Raw genomic sequence first — 24,588 nt, 5'->3', positions numbered from 1 at the left:
GCGTACACCAGCGTGCGTCTCATTCGCTGACCTTACAGCAGGGTCGTTCTCCAGGAACTCTGTCAGCTTCTGTACACGTTCAGGCTGTATGGAGCGTCCCAGCAGGGCCTCTGTGTTAGTGTAGATGAGGAAGGCTGAGACGGTGCCCAGCAACGTGCCCACGCCAAGAGAACCCAAACTGTCAAAGTGCGGGTTACCTGACACAACCCAGGCGGGGAGGGACGAAGGGGAAACAGTTGAAAGAGAAACTTTAGGAAACTGGGTCACTGCCAACATTAGAAATTAGAGACCAAAGTACGCAAACAGAAGAAAGATTATCCTGAGAGTCATTTGGCATATTAATAGAATAAGAAGAAATCATAGTACACACAAGAGAAGATAATATAAAGCAATAAAAATCTGAGCTCAATAATTGCATGACTTTACAATCACAATAGATATGAAACTGCGCATGTGTTTACCTGTAAGTGAGGTGAGCCCCATGCAACAAGCAGCCATGGTGACCCCTAATACAGCAGCAGCATCCTCCAGCAGCACGACATTAGTGCTGGGGTCTCGACTCTGCATTACTGCACACACAAACAAGGCAAGAGCACATTTAGCACCAGCATTTTTAAGCTGTCCACAAATCATTTAAATTTGTTGTAGAAATATGTATTTGGTGTCCTACTTTCCTTCACAATGTGCAAATCAACCTCAATGGCACTGTCTGTGTGCAATGGCAGAAACACCTGGATTCGTTTCGCACTACATGTGGCTTAGAGAAACATTTCTAATCACACTTTGTAATTTTTAATTTAATCCAAAACACAGTTGTAGTTGATTTCAGCTCATTAAATCTCAATCTAATCTAAGTTGATTCAGAAATAAATCCCACTCCTGCATCTTGGGGACATTTTACCTGCCGTTTTATGTAGATAAGATCTGATTACTCCAGATTAGTTGTAATGCCAGGTGTAAATGGCATCCAAGGCACAAAGAATTCACACCAATTAATCACATAGATATTTCAGTTGAACAGACCATATTCATAAAAAGAAATTCCGTGCTTGCGGGAGCTCTTCTTTATCTCATTGACGGCAACTAGCAACGTGGCTGAGGAAGGAAAACAGAAAGGAGATGTTTCAGCACAAAACGTCAAAATGGCATTAATGATCGAGAGCTTCCATTTTTATAACCTACCTCCTTCAGACACCAGAGAGCCCGCCAAAATACAGTAAGCCTAAAAGGCAGAAACGTGACGTGTTGGATTATTATCACCCTTTATGTACGTTGCATTACAGACAGGAGTCAACACAGACACTCACCCATAACAAAGATTCCATGGGTTCTGGGTGCAGCAATCCCATGATGCCGTGGTACCAGGAGAGGCCTGCTCCCATCATAAAAATGCCAACCCCACTGATGAGGGACGCAATGTAGCGCATGTTGGAGAAGCCATATCTGAAAAAGACATAGGGCCTCTATTACAGCTGTCATGTGACTACGATGGAAGGAGTCAGTGTTTTGATCTTCTCAACAACCGTTCATCTGATCAACTTCACACTAGTATTCAAACATTGCCCTGCAGAGTTTAAATGACAGTCAGTGACTATGTTTTACCCAGATAACGCGACAGTCATTAAAGTTCCCCACCAGACACGTATTACAACATTTAGAAATAGTCTGCTTGGAACGATAATGTGTGTCTGATAAGTTTTTATGTAGGTACATGTTTTTTCCACAATTTCAGAATCTATGAATATTCAAATTTTGTTCATTTGTAAAGTTTTCCTACTGGACACAAAATGTCTCCTGCTTCACTGTAAGGTAAAGAGTGGAGGGGAACTTGAATGTTCCCTCAATGAATGTCAGCCTATCCATTGAAACGCCCTGGGAACCAGCTATAATTTAGCTGGCTAGCTTCAGCAATCAATTCTTGAATTTTTCCAATAGCAATGATAGCTATAAAGATTTCCATCATTCGCTGTTAGCCTACGTCTGGATTAGAGTTAGATTTTAATGACACAGCTTTTCTTTCAGTATCTCCCATAAATGCTGATTGTGTTTTAACAAAACCAGGACCGGTTCTTATCCTACAACACTTATTCTGTAAAGGACACACACATCTAACGTCCGCACAAATGTTGTTTGTAAAGGATTAATGGTTACTTTAGCAAAGATCTAAATCTGTAAACTGTAGACTTCTTTTAACAGCCATCATGAAAAACAGTTGTATTTCAGCTAGGGATGTCACAATACCAGAAATGTAGTAGTTGATACCAATACCAGTGAAATTCCACGATTCTCAACACCAATTTGATACCATGATAAAAATGTTAAAATCAAGCACGAAAGTTTCGCGAGTTAATCACCCGTACAGCTGACCAGAATATGTGTAGGCGTATATGCTGTGCCATCACATCTGGGAGAATTGCATCCTTGGTACCTTTGGTACTGTGGAAAAACAAGTACTTCAGGTTTTTAGAATTTTGGTATTTGACTTGGTACCGAAGTATCGGTTCTTGTGACACCTCTAACTTCAGCTGTTACGACTTTTTAAAGCCTCAGATAGTACATGGTTTATGTATTTTAACTGATTTTATTATTATTAGTTACAGTACGTAAACTAAACGTGCTGCTCTGCAAGATGCAAACTCTACTCTTTGGTGTTATAATGACCCATTTTTCCTTTGGTGGCTGCTCACGTTCTCTTATTCTTCTTCGTCTACTTTCTTTAACAGTATAGTAAAGTGTGGTGCTTACGGGTGCCCAGCGTCAGGGTTGCGGACAGATTGGCTGATCCCCAGGGCGAGCAGAGCCTGGTTGCAGGTGTCAGCCAGAGAGTGGATGGCCTCGGAGAACATGCTAGCCGATCCAGTGTAGACCCAAGCCAGGAGCTTGAAGATGAAATTCAGCCCATTGCTGAGGAGAAACAAAACAGGTAAATGAAGCAATTGTAGGGCAATGAAAAAGTTGAGCATCTAAAACAGAATTGAATGGTAAACAGTAGCCAGATACATATCAGGCTGTGGACCTGTATTTCTTTAAGATGTAGTCTTGGGGATCGCTGTCTGATAAGATTTAGTTATTCCAGAACTGTCTATACTGTAGATTGGTAGATTAACAGGGAAAAATGTAAAACCTTTTCTGCTTTTATGCTCCTGAATCATAGACTTTAGACCAGACTGGACCTCTCCCGTGCTGAGCACTTAACCAATTGAGTGTTGTGAGTCTATGTGTATACTCTGTGCCGGAAACATTTTGCTGTTCATGTGACTGCACATGTCTTCTAACACAATCATCCTAATCCAATAGGCCAAAGGACCTCATGTGAGACAAGGTCCCATGCAATACAAAATGTCACATATTTTAGATTTATACTGGTGAGTGTCAAAAGTCTACAGTTCAGTGGATTTCTTCAGAAAAGAAGACCTCAAGTGATAGTAGGTCTACACGTAGTCAGCATCTGTTCTGGACTACAGGTTTATCCAGTTCAGTTCAGTTCAGTTCCCCCAAATGTTACACTGACACTTCAATCCCACACACTGTATGTGGTAAACCCTGCTGAGAACAGACTCTTCATTCCTCTCTAATCCAATGCCTCCCACTGTGTGCACAACAGTTCAGTAGAGTTACTGAGTGCAGAAACACTTCACAGCGCTCAGAAAGAAGACAAGAGTGAAAACGTACATGCAAATAGCGACCATGACCACCTTCCCCGGTCCTTGTAGAAATGTCGTCCTCTTGCCTGATCGAGGCTTCGTGAAACAAAGAAAAAGAAGTGTGTGATTGTGAGGCACATAGAATAAGGACTATGAATAGTGTACAGTGTCAGCAATATCAGCATTTAAAAAACACTCTGGTTATCTTCATGGTAAAATAGAGACACATGGTTGAGAATCTTTTTGTTGTCAATGGCTCATGACGCATACTGTGAGGATACTCTGGCCAAACAATCCAGCACAGTATAGAATATACCATGACATACCAGAGTAGTGCACAGCAGTACAGCACAGTCATTGAAATAACATCCTCACCCTACAGTAAACACAGCACTGCATGAATGACAACGGATGACATTGTCATATAGATGCAGTGAACTCTAACAGGGACAAAGGTCACGTGAATTGGGTATGGTGATTATTACGTCCTTTTTCACAAAGAACACATGATTTGGAGAACTGATCACATGATTTAAGTGCTCACCTTAGTGTTTCCCCAAAAGTGTTTGTATTCCTTCAACAATTGTTGATTCCGAAAAGTACCTGGAGGTGAAAAAAAACAGGAGATACAAATAAAAAGATATGTCAACAGTTCACAAACCGAACACTGTACGACAGCTGTGAAACAATCAGATATATACCAAGTTATAGAAATATTAACTAACTAAGCTAATTAATATTAATAGTCTCTACTACTGGTAAAATGTGACTTGATGTATTGAATGTGACATTTGCTTTCTTGTGGAGAGTTAGATGAAGGGAAACAGATTAACATTACTAGCTCATTAATTAACATTACATCTCATTTGTTTAATTCATACAAAAAGTATTTTAAAAAGTGTAAAACAAATTGAATGAATAAATAAATAAATAAATAAATAAATAAATAACCATTCTGTTTTACGGTCAGACTATTGCCTGGCAACTGCTCAGAGCCAAAAAACAGCAACATGTGTGAACTTTAGAGGTGCATTTTGTTAACATTTGACAGTCTGGCAAGCTGTTTCCCCAGTTTAAAGTCTTGGTGCAAAGCTAAGCTACCTGGCTGGCAGCTGTAGCTTTATATTTAAAAGACAAATATTAAAGTGGTATCAATCTTCTCATCAAACTCTCCGCCAGAAAGTGAAAAAATGCCATTTCCCAAAAGGTTGAACATGTGCTTTAAGACAAAATCTTAAGTATTATTACATGTTCACAACGAAACAAACACAACAAAATATAAACCTACTCTCTTGGTACTCTCTCTCCACCTCTTTCCTGAGATTTCTCTCTCGGGCTAGAGCTTCGTGGCTTCCCCATACGTCTATTGCTCTAGAAGTCAGAGAGAGGAATAAATAAATCAACAAAAGTTAGAGAACATCTCAATGAAAACTGGTGGCTTGAGCAATGTTTTGTTAAAGAACTATCGTCGTGTACACTAAACATCTCGTGAAGTGTACAGCAAAAGGGACTAACTTGGCTTCTACGTCTGACCGCAAAAAGACAGTGAACGCCTCTGTGTCGTCGTGGGGGCTGCGTCTTCTGATCTTGCGAAGCTGTTCCAGATCACTGTGGACACATGAGGGAAGGGGGTAACATTTAGGAAGACCTGTGTAAAACAATGTTAAGCAGTCTTAGATCAGCTAATCACATCAGCATGTTTACTTATTAACTGAAAGGAATTTGTGTTGTGGTTCTAGACGGACGGACAGATACACATTCAGTACCATTAAATGAACTTCGCAATGATGAGATACAGTTTGGTGTTGCTCTATATATTAAATAAATGAAGCAGAACAGTTAGTTTGGGGAGCAGAAGTTACCTTGGTTTGAGGCAGAACTCGTTCATGGCTCTGACTGCAGTGATAAAGTTGTTCTGAGTGTACTTGGCTCCATATTCCCTTTTCTTCAGGACTGCCCGAACTGCACATGACAACAAATTATGATTCAAAACCACACAGTCTAAAGATAGTAAAAAAACCTGTTTCAAGTGAAGCATGCACAAATGTTTTTTATTACCTTTGACTTGAATAGTCTCAGCTTTAGTAAGCCCCTTAGGTATGGACCCTATGAGACCACATATTGTATTTAGTCAGAGAAGTAACAAAAGCAACATTCCTCTGGGAGAAGGAATTTTCCTCAACATCTCAACTTACCAGAAGTATTTCCCAGTTCTTGTGGTGACAGGACATGTTACAAGACAACAGACAAAGAGGAACATCATAAACATCCATGTACACAACACAGTGCCACACAAAATGCCAAGACACAAACACACGTTTGTCACCTGATAAAGGTGGGGCGGCTTTCGCAGCAGCAGACAAGACCCCTTCTGCTGTTGGGGCCTCAGCTGATGCGGATTTTGGAGGACCATCTTTACTGTCACCAGAGGTAGAGTAGTACTGCACCTTGCCCAGCCCTAGAGAGGCAACACGGCAGTCCGGGAGGCTGAACCACAGGCTGTGTATGCCTCCACTCTGTGACCCTGTGCAACACAATGTGTGACAATAGCTTATTCCTTCTGTCACACGGCTTCATAACACAGCTCTGCTGCTCAACAGAAAGCACAAGAGCTGCAGCTAACGTCGAATAACAACAATAATAACAATAATAACAGTGCTCACCGTAGCACAGCTGGGGGAACCTCGGGCACCGCTGTGACAGGGGGGACCTGTGCTGCAACGACACCCTGCAGAACACATGCCATGGTCTGTGGGCCAGGCTGGGGAACATCGTCGCTGCAGCGGGGCTCGGTACTGGAGGCAGGAACTTGCTGTGCGGAGTCAGACAGCCCAGTCACTGTTACGTTTAGCAGTCAGCTTGTCAATGTAACCCAATTCAAACAGATTAACGCCAAGACACCGCCTCTTCTCACTGTTTTTATCAAGCAGTAACGTTAGCATGGCTACAAACAAAGCTGAAATGTTTCGCACAGCTGATATTTGTGTGAAAGTGGCAGAGCTGTCACTGATAATCAATGAGCTGGCCAACCAATAGCCCCGGACCACCGAGCCCGGTCACTGTGGAGCCACAAACTTGGCTAACCGAGCTAGTTAGCCAGCTAGCAGTGAGCTAACGTCGTTATCCGCCGTAACAAGTGCTGTGTAACATTAAATGATACTAATGAACAAGTGCGGCTGTGTAGTGTGTACAGACAGTAGTTTCAGAAAGCCAATACCTTTCTACGGAGATGTTCCTTCTGCATAATATGTGTCCATTTTGAGAATCTATGACCAAACTGACGAGAACGCCGCTGCGGACGTGACGTACGGCGCACACGTGACCCGTGACACGCAGGTGAGTCTTCTCGCGAGAGTGTGACAGTGGCGGTGTTATGACAACGGGTATCGCGATATTTGTTAAACCGCTGTGCAAACAAGGTCACGTTATGTTCATGTCTTCTTTAGGCTCCTGTTAACATCAAACTACATCACACACAGTTACGAAGAGAGGTTATTCTGGGGCCACAGGAAGAGAGTACATCATTTTATTTTAAACGTTCTAAAAACTATAATATTTGTTAAACGACACGCATTGTTTACTTGGAAAGGGGTAATACCACAACATAAAAACAATCCATTACATGAGTCCTGCATTAAGTCTAGAAGCAAAATCCACATTGTAAAAAAAATACTACTTGTACATTGTAACTGTTAATGATTTATTAACATCTAAACTACATGATTGTATAAATGGTTGGCATAGAGTACATTTTCATCATTTTACTTCATGTTGGTCTATTATTTGTTTATTATCTGTTATTTTATGAACAGTTAATGTTTTGTATGCATAATTATGAAATTTAGTTGGAAAATAAATGTAATGGAGTTCAAAGTACAATATTACCTTCTAAAATGTATTGTGATAAGCAGTTTGCTGAAAAGAAACATTGTTCAGTTTCATCACTGCTCACCATTGATGCAATCTGCCAAGAGCTATCTTAAATGCAAAGTTGTTATCGCACATTTTGACTGGGCAGACCTATTTACTGTAGGTATGAGCAGGAATACAGCTCCCTCTGTCTAAATATAAGAAGTACTTCATTCATTGCCCAACACGTCAATTGTGAGCGAATATGGGGAAGTGCACCAGTGCGGAAAACAGAGTTACAACACAGTCACAGAAGGAAGAAAAAAGGTATCACGCCACTTAAGAAAAAACCTGCAGGTTTATTGAATCTTTAGAACAGTACAGTAGATATGTTATGACCTTGCATTGGTAGTAAATAGGTACCTTAAGGAGCAGCAGTGAATGACTCACAAATCAAACACATACACTAGGAGAGAGGTCTTTTGACTTCCCGTGTGATTACTTGACAAGAATACCTGCAGATCCATCACTTCCATTTCACAATCATTAAAATGGAATCCGGAATATTCAATCAATAATAATCAAGACCCACAGTACAGTTTGAGAAAGGCCATAACTCGGTCTTGGTCCATTTAGGTAAAAAGGAGTAAAAATTAAAACACTGCGCACAAACAAGGTCACTTATATGAGAGAAAATGGAAGCATGTAGTTTTAGAAAGCAAGTCGTCAAGCTGATGCGTGAGTAGTACGGAGGAGTGACTCTGTCCTGGTATGCTGGTCTGGGTTTCTGATTGTATAGGGAAGCAAGGTAGGGGGGCGGGTTTGTGTATGCATTAACGCATCGTGACAAACTCCTCAGATGAGGTGGGGTGGATGGCAATAGTCTTGTCAAAGTCTGCTTTGGTCGCACCCATTTTGATGGCCACCGCGAAACCCTGCAGCATCTCATCACATCCCAGACCCTGCATGTGCAGGCCCACCACCTGCGGAAAAGAGACAATTCAGCCTTTTGTACCTCAATGAATGACTACCTGAATGACAGCCAAGAACCTTCAGAGACTGGATGTGAACGTGGTTTACAAAGCATGTACAGATGGAAAATAACAACTGTGATTTCAACATAGTAAGAGTAGGAGAGATAATCCTGGTTAAGAAAGGTGAAAAGACACACCCCATACTCAAAATCTGATGCATTGTGTGGGTATGCTGCATTCTGGGCATGTCAGGCTTCTCTTTGTGTATTGTGACCATAATATGGATTTCTCTGCTCGAGTACTAATTACAGTATTCGGTGGGAAATGGACTGAAGCTTTTGTATTTTGGTTCCAATATTTGCTGGTGATGTCTTATTTCAAACTCCATTTTGTCTACGCCTAGCTGCTTAGGAAAAGACAAAAGTATACTGAACACCAAAAACTAAGCACCACAATTAAACTAAATGCCTGTTATTATGTCATTTTTATGTGTATGTCATTAATGCACAGAATTTGACATTGAGTCTAAAGTAGCACAGAGGCACTGGGTTCAATTAGACCAATTATCTTGGGTTCATGGTGTCATTGATGAGGATTGATAGAGCAGGTGTGTTTTCATAATGCATTAGCAGATATGTAGCCATCTTATAGCACTTGAGTGCCTGGAATCAGATTTTTTAACCTCATCCTAACAAAAGATAAAGGTGTTTCTCTTTTTAAGAGAGGATTCATCCTTTGATCAATTCAAGTACCACCTTTAAGTTTTTAAGCAGGTTTTCCTTTTCATATAAGTCTAAGTGATGTTTACCTTAAGAAACAATGACAGTAATAGTTGGTCATTTTAATTAATATTAATAAATACCATTACAATACATTAAAATGATTTAAATAAAATTCTTAAGGAAGTCAAACAACTCATTTCTTCATGAACTGTAAATAGCTGTAATCTGGAGAACAGATGACTCCTACCTTCTCCTCCTTGCCCACACACACCAGCTTCATGATGCACTGACTCTTCCTGCTCGTGATGGCGTGATACATTGGAGTGAAAGAAGTCTTGTAGATCTTCACATTCTCCTTTCCTCTAGATTTAATGGCCTCCTCTGTGACAAACACATGAAGGTTAAGCATTTGAACTCTTGTCCTACTGAGCAAAACCTGGTTTAGCTGACACTTTCCTTCAGAGTAAGTTACAGGATTTAGAGTGTCATGATTTCGATTCTATCTATGAGGCAACACTGGACAACGGGAAAGTTTAACGTTGATTATGAAGCTACCACTCACCTTCTGTGAGGCCCACAGTCCCGATAGGTGGGTGGCTGAACACCACTGTGGGGATGGTAGAGTAGTCCAACTTGGAGTCCTTCTTGCCTTCAAACAGTCTGTGTGCCAGCTTCCTGCCTGCAGCAATGGCAACTGTCCCAACATGCAACATAACATCAGACTCTCAATAACAGTAAAGTCCTAAGAAAACATACTGGGATAAAACGCTTTATTCTAAAACCAGAATAATAAGTACAAAGCACCGCTGTTGCAGTAATTCGTAATGTAGAGAGAGTAGGGATTTCACCTACTTCCTTACGGTGCATGGAGAAGGGAAAAAAAGTCTGAAGAGCTCTAAACGTCTGTAGTATAAAGAACAACTTTATTATTTGACTAATGTGTTCATGAAAGATTATCTCTTAAAACAGCAAATATCTTATTTGGCTGTTGTAAACCGTAACTACAGATATTATGTGTAACAGATGGCTGCACCTAAGTATTGTGGAGGTAAATGACATATTTTTATCAATGATTTAGTGCTTTAATAAAACCAGTACAGATATAGACATTTTTAGTGTTTTTTAAAGGAGAGATTTGCAGTCAAATCAGGGTTTGGAGGTTTTTTTGGAACTTCAACCAGGTCACCATGTTTTTATGGCCCTGAGCCACAGCTGCTTTGTTGTGTATTTGCATTTAGTTTATTAAGTTCCATACCGCCTAACTGAGACTGAGCACAACAGCAACCTGACAAAAACATGTTTTTCCTGAATTTGCTGACAATTTCAGTGCAGCCGTTTGGAAGTGTTTACACACACAACACAGATCTTGCCTCTAATAGACACTAAATAACTCCTTCTACCTCATTTAAAATCCTATAATCTATGAATATTTTAATTTGGTTAATTTCTAAAGTTTTCCTGCTGGACACAAGATGCCCCCTCCTGCACTGTAAAGTCCATCCTCAGTATATGTGCACCAGTGGATTCAAGTTTCTGCATCAGACTTGAGTAAGTTGGACCCTACCAATATCAAAATACACTTTTGTCATAAAAACCCAACGTAGAGACATGGATAAATGCTACTGAAGCGTTTAATCTAGAAAACTTCAGCCCATCAGCCTTCAAACACCCATACTGGTTAAGTTTGAATATAAACATGACAATATAGTTTTTAACCAACATCAGTAAAATGATTTGAGTCATTAGGTCAACTTTGTACCAGGTGTGAGAAGAGCTTTGCCACAAACGTCTCCTACAGCGTAGATCCCTGCTCGGCTGGTGTTCTGAAACTCATCCACAATAATATGGCCTCTTTCATCTGTATCCACATTCTGCAAAGAGAGAGAAAAAAACGTTATACAGTTAATATCAATTTGCTTAAAACATCACGTTTCCTTAGAAATATCTGAATCGCTTTGATAAGCTTTAAAGCTCTGCTGGGATGCACAACGATCGTTTGAGGAAAGATACTGTATGTTCACTAATCACAAGCTGTTGAGCTGCTGACAGTGTCCACTGCTCAGACACTTCAAATAAGGAGCGAGCAACTGAGCAGAAAAGTTTTTGCTTCCGTCTACAACAATGACTCATCATGCTTTGGATGCTCGGAGTCTGAAATGTAATGTGTATCAGAATGCACAGAGCAGGGGCAACCAGAGTTAAAGTGCTGCAAACCCTTTGAAAAAAAACATTCAGGTTAAACAGAGTCAGGGTGCTGCTATTGTGCATGTTGGAAAGACTCTGCTACACTATCACCTGTGTTTTCTCTACCGTTTCCTGTCAAAATGGCTGGAAAATGAGACAGATCCCCTCCCTTTTCCTACATACTTCTTTTAGTGGGATACTTTCGGGAAAAAAAAGTTAGTGGTTGAGAAGCCACAATGTGTGGTATTAATTAGTTAACTTCATTTCTTTTCAATGGACCATCTGACAAGCTTCCCTAAACTATGCTGAAGTACCTTGCTCCTTTAATATTTTATTATTTTGCCTGATAACCTTGAGTTAAAAAGTATTCAACATGTGCAAGCATTTCACCTCTAACAAACTACATAACAAAGAGGTATGTGACCGTCGTCTAGTCTTGTTCCCCAGATTATCCCTAATCAGGGCCTTAAGATGACCCCATGCCTGCTTTATTTTTTTTTTTTTTTTTTTACATAAAGGTGTTCCATTATAAATCCTTTGTCCAATAGTACGTTAATGGATTTAGTTCTTTCACAAAACTACATTCGATCTGAATGAATTGTGTGTTTAAGAAAAAAAACTTCCAAATTGTCTGTGGTGCTGCTGTAATCTACGAGGAGGAGCCAGGATGAGGGTGACACCGGGGACAGTAAACAGAGCCAAACACTAATTAATTCCCTTTGCAGACAGACAGTGGAGATAAGCTGTAGTCATCTGTCTTAAATGCACTGTTACTATTTTACTGATGGATGTTGTTGATGTGTTTGGCACTCTCTCCAGCTGCAAAATCAAGAAAAAGAGAGAAACATCTGCCTATTTCACTTCAGCATCCTGCAAACAGTAAATATCATAAGAAAAGCTTTCATGAGCACAGCAGACTGTTACCATCTCGCCGATGTTCAGTCCGGAAGTGTTAGGCTGCCTGCCGATGGCCCACAGGAGACAGTCCACTTCCTGGATGGTTCTGATCTTCTCTTCGTCGTTCTTCTTCTCGGGGTCTTTGGTGACAAGCGTCACCTCTAGTCCTCTGTCCGTTTTACACACAGACTTCACCTGAGTATTCTTCCACAGGTCTATACCAGAGTTCTGCAGTTCTTTGGTGCAGTTTGCGCTTATGAAGGCGTCGAAGTTCCTCAAAACCTACAGAGAACATGTGACAGTAGATGGGGATATATAAAATTAACTGCTTGGCTGCACAATTTTGACAATCATGATTTTGTATTTATGTTGTGATTCTCACTCCTGTCTGTCGAATAATGAGGGATGTTTTGGACCCGAGGGTGGAAAGGATGCCTGCCATCTCCACTGCAATATAACCTGCACCCACAATCACGCTGCGCCTGTTGGGAAAACTTTTAAGTATAGGGACGAACTTTCAAACATGGTGTAAACGCTAAAGAGATTATATAAAGAGCTTACTTTGGCAGACTTTCAAGTTCAAAAAAGCCATCGCTGTTAATGCCCAGACTCGCCCCTGAAATAATCAATAAACACAATATTTTGCACACTTGTAAAAGTAATGAAACACAACAGTGCTAAATATAAAGATGATTACCATTTCCAAGTACAACCTAAGTACAGCCGGTCTTACCTGGAACTTCAGTTTCACTCAGAACAGAAGGCTGCCCTCCAGTGGAGATGAGGATGTGAGGCGCTGTATACTTCCTTCCATTGACCTCTACAGTAGGTTCAGGATCATTTGTAAACCTGGCATGACCTTGAATAGTTTGGATTTTAGCCTGAAAAGAAGCAGATGTCATTATTTTTCTTTAAATAACTTGTCTAAACAAGTCAAATAATTCTTCTGAAGATGCTTAGAAAAGGTTTTACAGACATTACGCTAACTAGTGTAGATGTATACACATTTATAATGGCATAACACTGAGACACACTGAAAAAATAAATAGAAATGTGAACTTACTTTATCAAGATTGCTGCGATAAATGCGGTTTAGGTGACTAACGTAAGCATCCCTTTTGGCCTTGAGAGTTCTGCAAACACATGATATGATCAAAGATAGGGAGTTTGTTTGTTTTTTTACACACATTTCCTCATGGAGAATCAAAATTGAAAATGAATGAAAAAAACTAAACACAACACACCCTAACATAACTTTTGAGATCAGATGAAAGTTTGACATTAAAAGGTGTACAAACTGCTTATTAATCCCCGAAGGGAAATTGGGTATGTAGGATACTTCTCTATGGATAAACAAGTACACACTAAGAGCACCCCACTGATAACACATGCATATATTAGAGCTGGGAGAGACTACAAACATATCCCATTGTGCTTTGAGCAGTATGAAAATATTTGACGATCATCAGTTGTTGATAAGCCTGATGTAACATAATGCAGCCCAACACGAGAGCACAAACTACAGATTACTAGAGAGTGCAATGTTGTTACATTGAATCATATCCTTACATGTTCAATTATACTGTTTCCACCTCCTGTCTATCTTTATATAGGTTATTGAAACAATGTACTGTTTCAATAAAAAATGAATTAAATATGGAAATATGTAGACAGTTGGACAGGCTTTTACATAAATCCATACAGACAAAAAGTCTGCCCAGGCCTGTTCTACGTTAGTGTTTTTCCATCCCTGACTGAGCCACTCCTTTAACAGGCTTATCATAACTCATCACCTTGACTGAACTATGCTGTGACCAAAGATAGAGAAGTGGGCAAAAGTGAAGTAACAGAAGACACAATAGGTTGAGAAGCTGTGTTGTAAAATGGACAAGAATTTGTTCCAGGAACAAGCCAAACAGGTTACAAAAGAGCTCATTGTGGTTGCATGAAAAAACTGAAAAAAGACACCGACGGGTAGTGAAACTTACTCCCAACTGAAACGGACATTTCCAACATCAAATCCGTAATCATTGTGATCGTGGAGATACTCAGCATGAACTGCAGCATTCCACATAACCTGTGAAGGAAGTTAAAGGTACTGGATTTGATATCTACTGAATTTGGACACATACTAACAAATCATTGACTCTCAGAGTTAAAACTCAACCTATCACAGCGAGAATGGAGAGAAGTGTTTACCTTCTTAGGGACACAGCCAACATTGACCTGAAAAACACAATTACAGAGCAAATTAGTTCAACATATAGTTCAAAAATCATCCAAGCACAAGTTGAAAAGAAAAGGTTTTAGATTGCAGAGGTCTTTATTTGTGCAGTGTAATAACCTGTTCTGCAAAAGGTGCATACATCGAGTTTGCTTGATTTAACATTATTATTTGATATATGATCTTATTTCCTCATTTACTACCAACTTTGGGAAATGAATCATACAAACTGCCTCTTTCTGCAATCAGCATGTGGTTTAAGTTTCCTTCTGCTAGAACAACTGAAAAGTCAATATAGTGGGTAAACCCTACTAATATGAGCACCTATAATCAGTGTTGGGCTAGTTACTCAAAAAAGGTAATATATTACTCATTACTCTTTTAAAAAGTAAATTACTTTACTTATTACTCCCTGCCAACAGTAATTAGTTACACTACTAGTTATACTACTTTTCTGCTACTCCCCAGAAAATTGGTAATTGTGCCCCCTTCTCCCCAAAATTCAGACTTATGATGATTCATTTTTTTGTTAAAATCAAATTAATGGAATATTTCCAGTTGTTGAATGTTTCCATCTTCCAAACTTATTTCCTCCACGATTAGATCAGTAGAAGGTGACAAAAGTAATATTGTAACTAATTATTTCTTTGGAGGAGTAATTATTCATTATTATTACTGAAATGAATTAGTAATAAGTTACACCACTAGTCACTGGGAAAAGTAATACTATTACTGTAATATTATCACTAGTAATGAGTTACTGCCCAACACTGCCTATGATATATAATGATCCCCAATACAGCAGCACTACAGTAACAAACAATATAACTAGGCCTACACGAAGCCTCTTCCTCACATTGAAGCCCCTGTGCACTAGCAGCCTGTGTATATTTGCCTAACCTCAGATGTTAAGACTGTCCACTATGTTGCTCGGTGGATGTTAGCTCCAGTGTGTCAGGGCTACAGGAGGGGGGGTTGCTTATCGGCTGGGACGCTCTCAACTTCCAACAATGTTTGTTGGAATTACACAAAAAACTTCCACAAAAGGAGTCCGGAGGCTTCGCATTGAACCTGGCAACCGACATATATGTATCTGTGTGTGTGTGTGTGTGTGGTGTGTGAGCTGGCTGCACGAGACTGTAGTCGGGAAACCAGTTGGGCGGCGTTATTTATACTCTTTTACTCACAGCAGGTACTGACTCCGAGTTTAGTGACTAGCTCGAATACACACAAGGCCGGTTCGCTCCGAGCTCCGACGACCCTCCCGAGCAGCCGCCCAGCACTCCGAGCGCCGGCCAGACCTCCAGATCCGCCGCCGATCACCAGAAAGTCGAACCGGGTGGTGTCTGCGGCCGCCGGGTCCGAGGCCATGCTGCGGCGGATGACTGCGTGTCTGCGAAAAGACGAGAAAAGTTGTTTTCTGTGGAGAAACCAGCGGGGAGCCTGCGTCCGGGTTAGCTGGATTAATATTGCCATAACCAGGAAGCTCGCAGGCGTATGGGTCGGACAAGCGGGGAAAGGGAGGGTCAAGTGAAAGCCACTGCTGTGTCATTATGAATCGCAACAATGGTGTGCAAATCCCAGAAAGTGTTTTCACAATAGTCATGGTGATCCTCACATGAGCTACAGCATGAGGGTTACAAGTTCAGGTGTAGGTTAGAGCTCATTCCGCAACAAGAGTTAGATTAAATATGAAGCTCGAGGTTAAAAAGTATACACAAGAGAGCGTCTTTACACTAGTTTGAAAGAGTTAATAAGTTAGGTTTAGCCCGGTGTTGGTCATATTACACTGTAGCACTCACCTTGGCAACGCCAGAGACACAGAGACAGCAGGAACCAGTCTGCAGATTCTTCTGAACACCATGTTGGATTGGTTTTAGGGCATTTTAATCACATGCACCCACAGCGTGCCGTTGTTTATCTCCCAGCTGGTGACGGCCTGCGGTTCATTATCACATCAAATACAAAAGCTCTAAAGCACTTCCTGTGTCACCGGGTGAACTCACTGTAACACAGGCGCAACAACACCGGCCGGTGCGATGAACCCGCATCCTGTCTGTGTCTCAAAGCAGCTAACAAATGTTACAAATGTGGCGATTTGTGTTAAAACGGCACCGAGGAGTTTAAATGTAATGTTGTGGCGGTGGTGGGAAGTTGTCATGTTTGTGGGCGTGAATAACGTAGATGCCCAATCAAAGCTTTACGTACTTTTTGTAGCACGTTTACAACCTAGCGCAAACAATGAGAGCACATATAGGAGGTTTGCGTGGTGCTTGTTCAAGAATAGCGCCTACGCTGCACCCAGCTCCTCGGCTGTCAAGACAAACACAATAAAGACTTGAAGTTCCGGTCAGAACCTTCAAAATAATGTTTGCTCCCGTACCAAAAATGGTTTACCAGCACAAAAGATGCCCAGACTAAAGAAAATATATCAGATAGGTGGTCATTATGGAAAAAGCCAGAACAACTAACATGTAAGAGCGTTATTGTTTTTATTCTGCGCTATTATTTTGAAGGCAGGAGCAACCCTTTCCCGGAATAGTTGCAGCTAGCTACAGATGGCTAAGACAGGCTAAATCAAAGCGGCTCGGTTGGCCGCGTTGACAAGCGCAAGTATCACGTCCACAGAAAGGATTTATTCCCTTAAAAACACACACGAGACCAAAACGCTGCTGAACAACACTCCTATAAGGTACGTGTGCGCGTGATTAGACTCGTTCCTCAACATAAACAGTGGGAAAACGGGACGTCGTCTTTGCGAACCTCTTGTTGTGGTCAGGTGGGGCCTTTCTGTTGTGTTCAGAGGTACACAGCCCGGGCAAGCAGCACAAAAGAAAAACAAAACAAAAAGGGCAATAGAGATGACTATGAATAATATTTTCCTCCGCTGTGTGTGTTTTGGTAGTCGTGCAGCCCGTGATGTGTAAGACAAAGTGCCGCAGGCTGTGAAAATACTGCATGAGCTCAGTGTTGAGGAGGGGGAGGGGCTTTATGGGCCTTGTCTGAATGTCAGCAGTGTGCACTGTGAGGTTCATCCACTGACACAACTCTTACAGCGTTTGTCCCCGTTTGCTTTCCACAGGCTGGGAGACGTCTCGTTTGGGAGTTGGCGTTGCAGCCCTCTGAGGACTGACCTCTGGACGTCAGGTGGAGATGGATGCCTACTCCACTGTTTAATTGCAGCCTGTTACACTTGTGGGACCTGCTGCCAGATGAGCAGTGGACCTCACCGCTCAACATGAAGCCTGTCAGCTACCAGAGCATGCCATCGTCTGTGAACGGTGGACATCCGGCTTTGGATCGTGTGTTGAGCACCTCGAATGTGATGTATTGTGAGAAATGTGGCTTCGGTTCTACAGACGCCGCCGCGTTCAAGAAGCATATGGTCGAGCATATGGGGACGAGGTTCTACTGTTTCTATTGCAACAATGTCTCATTCAGTGAGGCAGAGTTAAACGCTCACCTGAAGCAACACACTGCAAAGTATCCATTCAAATGTCCTCACTGTGGACAGGGCTACATGCGGAGACTGTGCCTTGTGAAGCACATTGACCGTTTGCATAGTAAAGGCATTAGTTTTGGACCTGCTAAGCCCGGCACGACAAAAAGTCCACACGTTCCTGTCTCCAGTGCCTTACCAAGTGTTCCCACTGCTGACACGTCGTCAGTTCGACCAGTCGTTCGGGTGACAGTGCCCACCCCGAGTGCATCTGCATTCAGGCTGGGTAAAGATGAACAGAGGGGGAAAACTCTGGACACAAACGTATCAAACGCCACTAACGGTAACGCAGAACTCTGGTCCCCTTTGAATGGACTCATTCAGCACAACAGGGCTTTAACGGTCTCTCTTCCAGAGGAAGTCACCATTCCTGCTGGCTGCTTGGTTGAACTTGTTGAGGTGAAAACTGTCAACGGGACGAAGGAGCTAAAGCTGAGGCTCGTCTCTCAACAAGAAAACGAGTCCGTGATAAAAGACACAAGGACCTCGGTCTCTCAAAACACTGCGCTGGGAAAGCCACTTTCCTCCACGTTAAATAATCCAAACACAGTGAAGTCTACAAGTTTGGGGATGTGCACGGTTAACAGGAAACCGTATGAAACAAAGACTGTGAATGTGGAGCGTCCTGCTGTCGTTCCAGTCAATATTTCCAAAAACCTCCCCTCTCAAATCAGCAAAGACAAAAGTGTGTTAAAAAGAACGTCGCAAGAAATAATCAACCTGGAATGTCACACACTCATCCCAAACAAGGTTCCCAAAAGCACCCTCAATGCTGCAAGAGAAGGCAACAGTGGGATCAAAGTCACACAGAGAGAACCTGTGAACCACGGCGCTGCTCCGCCTGCTGTTACCTCCACCAGGGTTGCCAACAGGCTGACGAGCACCCTGCATCCAGAAAACATGGGAGCATGTGTTTCTCAGAGAGCAGCGGATGAGAGAAAGACTTTAATTCCAGAGCATTCCAAGAGTATCCCACCCAGGAGGGCAAGTGACACAAAAAGCATTCCCCGAGACGGGTCTGTGGCTGTTAAGCTAGAGCCCAGGGAGATCAACTTCAAGAAGAACGCTGCTTCAAAAATAAAGAACCCGCGAAGTTTAAAATCAGCTCCTCCTTCCCTGAGCGTTCCCTCAGCCGCAGCGGCCCAAGTGAGACCTCCAGCCATTTTAGTTTGTAAGGATAATGTTGTAAGTGCGTCTTTTTCAGTACCCAGGACTCTAAATGAGCTCACATCGTTCAAAACGCCCGTGCTTTCTAATCGCACGAATTCAAAGATCTCGGCTTGGAACCAGGAAAGCAGATCCAACGAGAGAGCCGCAGAGGCAGACCCGCCGGAACCGGAGGGCTTTCCAGTCATCTCGTCTGTGTTTTCATTAAGCCAACAACCGGAGGACGTGCAAGGCTCCATTCAGCCGCTGGTGATGGCTCTGCGCGGTATAGTAATGGATAAAAGCAACAGTTCCGGTAGTGCGACGCGAGATCACGTTAAGATACCGGGCAGCACAGAGCGGATGAAGGAGGCGGCACCGTCGGGGCGCTGTGCTCAGGTGGCCCCAAAGGATGGCTCCTTCATCCGTGACCTTTTATTGGCAGGGCGGACCAGTGAGTCTGTAAAAGTAGAGGAGCAACATAGGGGTGTCCAGCACCCTCCTGCACTGACCAACAACCATACCCACGTCAAGGAGGAAAAAATGAACACGGCGCCAACAAACAACAATAAATGCAGTCAGGCTCCCGAATTGAAAGATGAGGACGCTGTTTCTGAAACCGCAGCACACGTAGACGCACCCGGGACTGCAGACCCCCTACAGCAAATGGAAAGAAGTGACCATGACATCTCCTCAAAGTTCCTGACTGTCTCTCTGAAAAGGGTACAAGTAGGCGTGTGGAAAAAAAACAAGAAGGGACTGAAACTTAGAATTTCCAAATACAAGACTCTGCCGGTGGGCAGTCTAACTGATTGCACAGTTATTCACCCGATGCCGCTGAAGGTGGACCAACTGGTGAAACGGCCGGGCCCGAACCAGCCCGTGGTGGTGCTCAATCACCCGAAGCCCCGGGCCTCCGTACAAGGAGCGAGAGCAGACACTTTAGCTGACACCGGAGCCTCTGAGGTGGTTCCAAAGTGCCAAATCTTAAAAATGAGGCTGAGCAAAGTGATGGGGCAGAAGTACGAGGTGATGGGATGCACTGTCGGAGCCTTTCCATGAATCTATCGGCGCATCAGCGGACAAAAGTGTACATTTTTGAGGAAATACCTAGTATTACAATGGGAAGATGTCTTAAAAAAAACAATACCGGGCACCTATTTTCTTTATGGGAGCATAAGATTAGAAAAAATGGACATACTAGTATCACTGAGCATTATGTTGTACTAATGTTGTTTATATAGGCATGGGGTATGGAGTATTCAAGTGCAATGCAGTTTGGCTGCTTTGATAGACGATGGGTCACCTGCTGTAGCAGATCGCAGTCACTAACATAGAGATGTCAGGTACTGTTTCAGAAGGTCAGAGTTGAGGCATAAACATACTGTATTTACTTTCTGTTTGCATCAGTTCACTTTTCGTCTGGCTCCTCCAAGATACACCCCCAATTTGGCGCAGTACCCCCTGAGACGATCGAATCTGTGTGTGCGCTAACCCACTCAGAACAGAACCACTGCCGTGAAGATGCAGAACATGCACACCTCTCAGTTTTTAATGATGGGAAAAATCTGCGGTGGGTGTTGCGTAATTGTGATGATCTGTATGTGAGAAGTCATTTCTTAGGTTCAACCCATGAACCCAACATGCAGTATGTGTCACAAAAGCAATGTAAAAATGTCCTATTCAAGGAGTAATTCCCATTTTATTTTGTTAATGCTCAGATTAACAGAATGTTTCCAAATCGGTCAATTTCACATCAGCATATATGGGCACAAAGCACCTACAAGCCTCTAAAATGTTTCTCTTCAACAGTGGCCCTCTTTTTTTCTTGTGTTTATGATGATGACACTAATACTGCACCCAAAAAGTCAACATGTTAACACTGATAAGCTTCTAACTGGTCAAAAAAAGGCATGTCCAAATTCACTCCAAATATTGGCCAGAGAAATGGGACTTTTGTTACAAATCACAGCCAGCGTCCTATGTGCAGCTCAGTATCCTTTTTTTATTTTATGTATGGCGTCTCAGTAGTGTCGTGGTGCATTCAGGTACTCTTTGCAAAAAATTGTACCAGATGGTCATCAGTCACTGGTAAACTGGTCGGATAAACTGGACCAATGACAGAATCCCTGCCAGGTGTAAATAGTGGAAGGTAGGCATACACACCACAGTTTGTTTTTGTTATCTGGTTGGCTGTGTTGCTATCACTGGGTCTTGCAGAGAAATAGAAGGTTTTATTTGCCAGTTGTCCTTGATGTGTTGTGTGAAGTGAAATAATCTGTAAACTTGGGTATTATGGAATGTGACCCGGTTTCCCACCAGTATTAACCACTTTGCTGGCCATTCTCGGTGATGAACTTGAATGTGTTTGACTTTACCAGCTGACGAGGAGTGCCTGAATGCACCGTTAGTTTTGGTTTCTGTAAGACTAAAGCTAAAACGTTGACTATACCTAATAGCCCTAAGTACAGATGGATGAGGAAGGTACATTGATCAATTACTACTTCCTGTTTGAAACTGTACGAGAAAGCTCAAAGGGCAAAAGTAAAGTGTTAAAGATTGCCTTTTTATTTAATTGTTCTGATATTTGCTGTATGGATTTAAATACGGTGTTTGTTTTCATTGAATTTAAATATCTAATTAATCACATATATTTTGTGATTGACTTATTATAGGTCCCAGAAACAAGTGTTAATGCGAAAATAATCTTGGGTCATTGTTGCACTACGCTTTACACTTTGGTTTCTTTTATGTCACAACGTCCATGATAGCCTCTTTACAGAAGACAGCGGTGGAGAATGGAACAGATAAAAGCAGCCTAAACTAGTTTATTACTGTAACAGAAAGCCACGTACTTTAATTTTTTTCTTATGTCACCGCCATGTACATACTCTGTGGTGATTTGGGGGCCATTGTAAACCTGTTGAAACTTGTATATTTTTCAAAACCCATCAAAAGGACATAAGCAATCTTTTATCCAAATACTTTTCAAATCTGTGTTCTCTTCTTACGACAGCATTACAACACCTGTGTGTTCTTGTTTATAATGTTATCATGATGTATGAGGTGCTAGACCTATGATGAAATTTATAGGTTTTGGTTACCCACCGTTTTTATTGTATATATATGTTTTTGATCACCCACAGATTTTATTGTGTATATACTTATATATATATATAAATATATATAAAACGTGATGACTGGTGTTCATACTCAGTAGGGAATGGTTAACATTCCTCAGCCTCTTCTGCAGCAGCAGATATGTTGTGCTTTACTTTCTCAACGCTGCAGTGTCTCAAGCTGCCGTGCAGTCTTTGTTATCTATAATTATTTTAAAGGTGTGACAGTTCTTTATGAATATTTTGCTTTGCCCTTCATTCACTCATTTGTGTGTCAATTAGTCATGTTACTGTTAAAACTGTTTTTGGTTCTCTCCATCCTCAGTGGTCATCATTGTGTTCCATGCTTTTATAATAACAATTGTGTAACCCCTCTTTTCTATTAAAACAAAGTAAACATGATCACAACTTTAATGACCCATTCCCTTTTGTTCAACAGACTTGCATCACATAAAGTGTTTATGATCATCATAACATCACACATTACAGGATTACCCTAATTTACTTCTGCAACTGCCTATAATTCTGCTTAATATAAAATTAAATACAAATTTAAAAATGTATGCATTTGGTTACATGTGGTTAACATAGGTTCAGCCTTGTCGTCCCACTCGGTTTGGCCTTGGACAGAATCTCCACAGTAAAACCTGTGGAGGGATAAAACCACTATTGAATAGCCTGTCAGCATCCTAAAAAACTTTGAACTTTTAGAAAGGGAGGCGTGTTATCTCCCACAGACTCTAGCACTGGATCAGCAGATTTAGGGATGAGATTTAGCTTTCGCAGTTGTAGTGTGATGAATGCTGATGATGAAGAATTTTGCATCTACCACAGAGTACTATAGTAGTATATAATCTGCTAAACCTCTTCCTCACTTGACCTCTGGGTAATGATGGCACTAATGGAAAGTCAGTGGTCAAATTTACTGTCGGTACTCTCCACATTCCAGAATGTGGCCTGGAAGTTCTCAGCACACAGCTCACGTGAACAGAGGACAAAGACAAAGAGACGGACTTTGCAGAATTTAAATGTATAGTAATTCGTATGTGTCATTAACCATATAGATTTTTTCTTTTCTTCGTGTATATTTATTGATTTCCAAAGGATCATATACTTGATGAAAGGACATAATAAAAAACATACCATTTTTCCAACAAGCCCCCAACGCATGACTTGCATACAAGAAAAAAAAACAGTATATGACTAAACAATGACAAATGAATAAATAATAACAAAAAAACAAACAAACAAAATAATACCAAGACAGAAGGTTCATATGATTTGATAAAGCAATGGAAATCATGCCTAATAAAGGGATAATAGTATATTTGACATTAAACCTGTGTAAATGTAACTCAAGATCTTAGTCCATGCTAGTCCGTAGAGACCAATCCAAAGAGCCTGGGCCTGGACCAGGTATAAGGTATAAGTTCCATAGCCCTCCAAATCCATTGTGAAACTGTAGGGACAGTGTCTGAAATCCATCCAAGAACAACACCTCCATTCTCCTTCACTAAGAACAAGCACCTTTAGCAGCTTCAGTGTAGAGGGGTTAATGTTCAATACTGCTGACTGTATTCCAAGAATGCAAACAATATGTTTAAAGGCCAGGTTTTCCCTAAATATAATATAGATTACAGTCTTGGGCCCAGAGGTCATTAATAAGAGGGCATTCAAAATACAGTGAAAACATGAAGCTTCAGTAGTTTTACACTTATTACATTATTTTCAAAGCAGAGGATTAAACATATTAAGTTTCACCAGAGTAATTTGAAGCTTATGTATAGCCTTATAGCAGTTCTTTAGCTCTTTTGGTAAATACCGGTAAGCAACCTGAAGAGCTTGACCAAACACAGACCATCCAAACTAAACCTCCCAAAGAAACTGACATGAGCAGTGTATTTGTTGTCTGGGTTCAATGGGGCCCTATAAATCCTGGTGATAGGTTTCCTGTTTTTTTCAAACAGATTTTAGCCTTCTTTACTGCTGAAAGAGGAAACCCCCTGGAGTGTAACTTCATAGCAGAGGAGATAACGCTGGGCATTTGCAGATATCTGAAAAAGTACTTCTCTCTGAGATGATCAAAGGACATCACGGTACCATCCATCACCAAGTCCTAGTTGTTAAAACTGAATCACAGGGTTTCATTTAGGGTACTTAATCTCCTTTATTTAGAGTTAGCTCTGTTGGTAGATATTTTACGTGTGCAACCAACAACAACCAACAGGAGTTAGCCGAGTTAAAAGTGACACCATTTTGAGTTTTACAGAAATGTATCTAATTACCTAACCATTTCCCAGGCCGGTGGAGTCGGGGGTTTAACTCTGAAC

At 41.5% G+C, this 24,588-nt stretch overlaps 3 protein-coding genes across 4 annotated transcripts in view; 1 reads left to right on the top strand and 2 right to left on the bottom strand.

Moving 5' to 3' along the window:
* The window catches only part of slc30a9 (solute carrier family 30 member 9), a 10,166-nt gene extending 3,181 nt beyond the window's left edge, over window positions 1–6,985 (bottom strand). The window contains exons 1-16 of the mRNA XM_035669774.1: window positions 6,862–6,985; window positions 6,308–6,456; window positions 5,971–6,168; window positions 5,840–5,857; window positions 5,703–5,750; window positions 5,507–5,606; window positions 5,160–5,252; window positions 4,933–5,015; window positions 4,189–4,247; window positions 3,673–3,740; window positions 2,746–2,904; window positions 1,308–1,443; window positions 1,183–1,222; window positions 1,024–1,095; window positions 462–569; window positions 32–197 (exon numbers count right to left, since the gene is read on the bottom strand). Coding sequence (XP_035525667.1) covers window positions 32–197; window positions 462–569; window positions 1,024–1,095; window positions 1,183–1,222; window positions 1,308–1,443; window positions 2,746–2,904; window positions 3,673–3,740; window positions 4,189–4,247; window positions 4,933–5,015; window positions 5,160–5,252; window positions 5,507–5,606; window positions 5,703–5,750; window positions 5,840–5,857; window positions 5,971–6,168; window positions 6,308–6,416 — 1,457 coding nt within the window. The 5' untranslated portion in view covers window positions 6,417–6,456; window positions 6,862–6,985. The remainder of the gene's footprint in view (window positions 1–31; window positions 198–461; window positions 570–1,023; window positions 1,096–1,182; window positions 1,223–1,307; window positions 1,444–2,745; window positions 2,905–3,672; window positions 3,741–4,188; window positions 4,248–4,932; window positions 5,016–5,159; window positions 5,253–5,506; window positions 5,607–5,702; window positions 5,751–5,839; window positions 5,858–5,970; window positions 6,169–6,307; window positions 6,457–6,861) is intronic.
* Window positions 6,986–7,832: 847 nt separating this feature from the next.
* On the bottom strand, window positions 7,833–16,654 carry gsr (glutathione reductase). 2 transcript variants are annotated; one of them, XM_035669711.1, is made up of 13 exons: window positions 16,297–16,654; window positions 15,722–15,887; window positions 14,470–14,496; window positions 14,259–14,347; window positions 13,334–13,403; window positions 13,004–13,151; window positions 12,832–12,886; window positions 12,653–12,752; window positions 12,298–12,552; window positions 10,949–11,060; window positions 9,752–9,883; window positions 9,437–9,570; window positions 7,833–8,476 (listed from the first exon to the last, which is right to left on the bottom strand). In XM_035669711.1, exons 1-13 carry the CDS (start codon window positions 16,356–16,358, stop codon window positions 8,327–8,329), a joined length of 1,500 nt encoding a protein of 499 aa, XP_035525604.1. In that variant the 5' UTR covers window positions 16,359–16,654; the 3' UTR covers window positions 7,833–8,326. The 2 variants fall into 2 exon arrangements, with proteins under 2 accessions (XP_035525604.1, XP_035525603.1); XM_035669710.1 differs by lacking the exon at window positions 16,297–16,654 and having other exon boundaries at window positions 15,722–16,006.
* Window positions 16,655–17,020: 366 nt separating this feature from the next.
* Window positions 17,021–22,653, top strand: LOC118333633 (RE1-silencing transcription factor). The gene is made up of 2 exons (XM_035669365.1): window positions 17,021–17,186; window positions 17,577–22,653. Exon 2 carries the CDS (start codon window positions 17,652–17,654, stop codon window positions 20,199–20,201), a length of 2,550 nt encoding a protein of 849 aa, XP_035525258.1. The 5' UTR covers window positions 17,021–17,186; window positions 17,577–17,651; the 3' UTR covers window positions 20,202–22,653.
* The last annotated feature ends 1,935 nt before the right edge of the window (window positions 22,654–24,588 follow it).

This window comes from Morone saxatilis, unplaced genomic scaffold, assembly GCF_004916995.1.
Source record: "Morone saxatilis isolate NCDOM2014 unplaced genomic scaffold, NCSU_SB_2.0 Contig22, whole genome shotgun sequence".
NCBI lineage: Eukaryota > Metazoa > Chordata > Actinopteri > Moronidae > Morone > Morone saxatilis.
The sequence above is the reverse complement of the archived record's forward strand: the minus strand, read 5'-3'. Positions and strand labels throughout refer to the sequence as shown.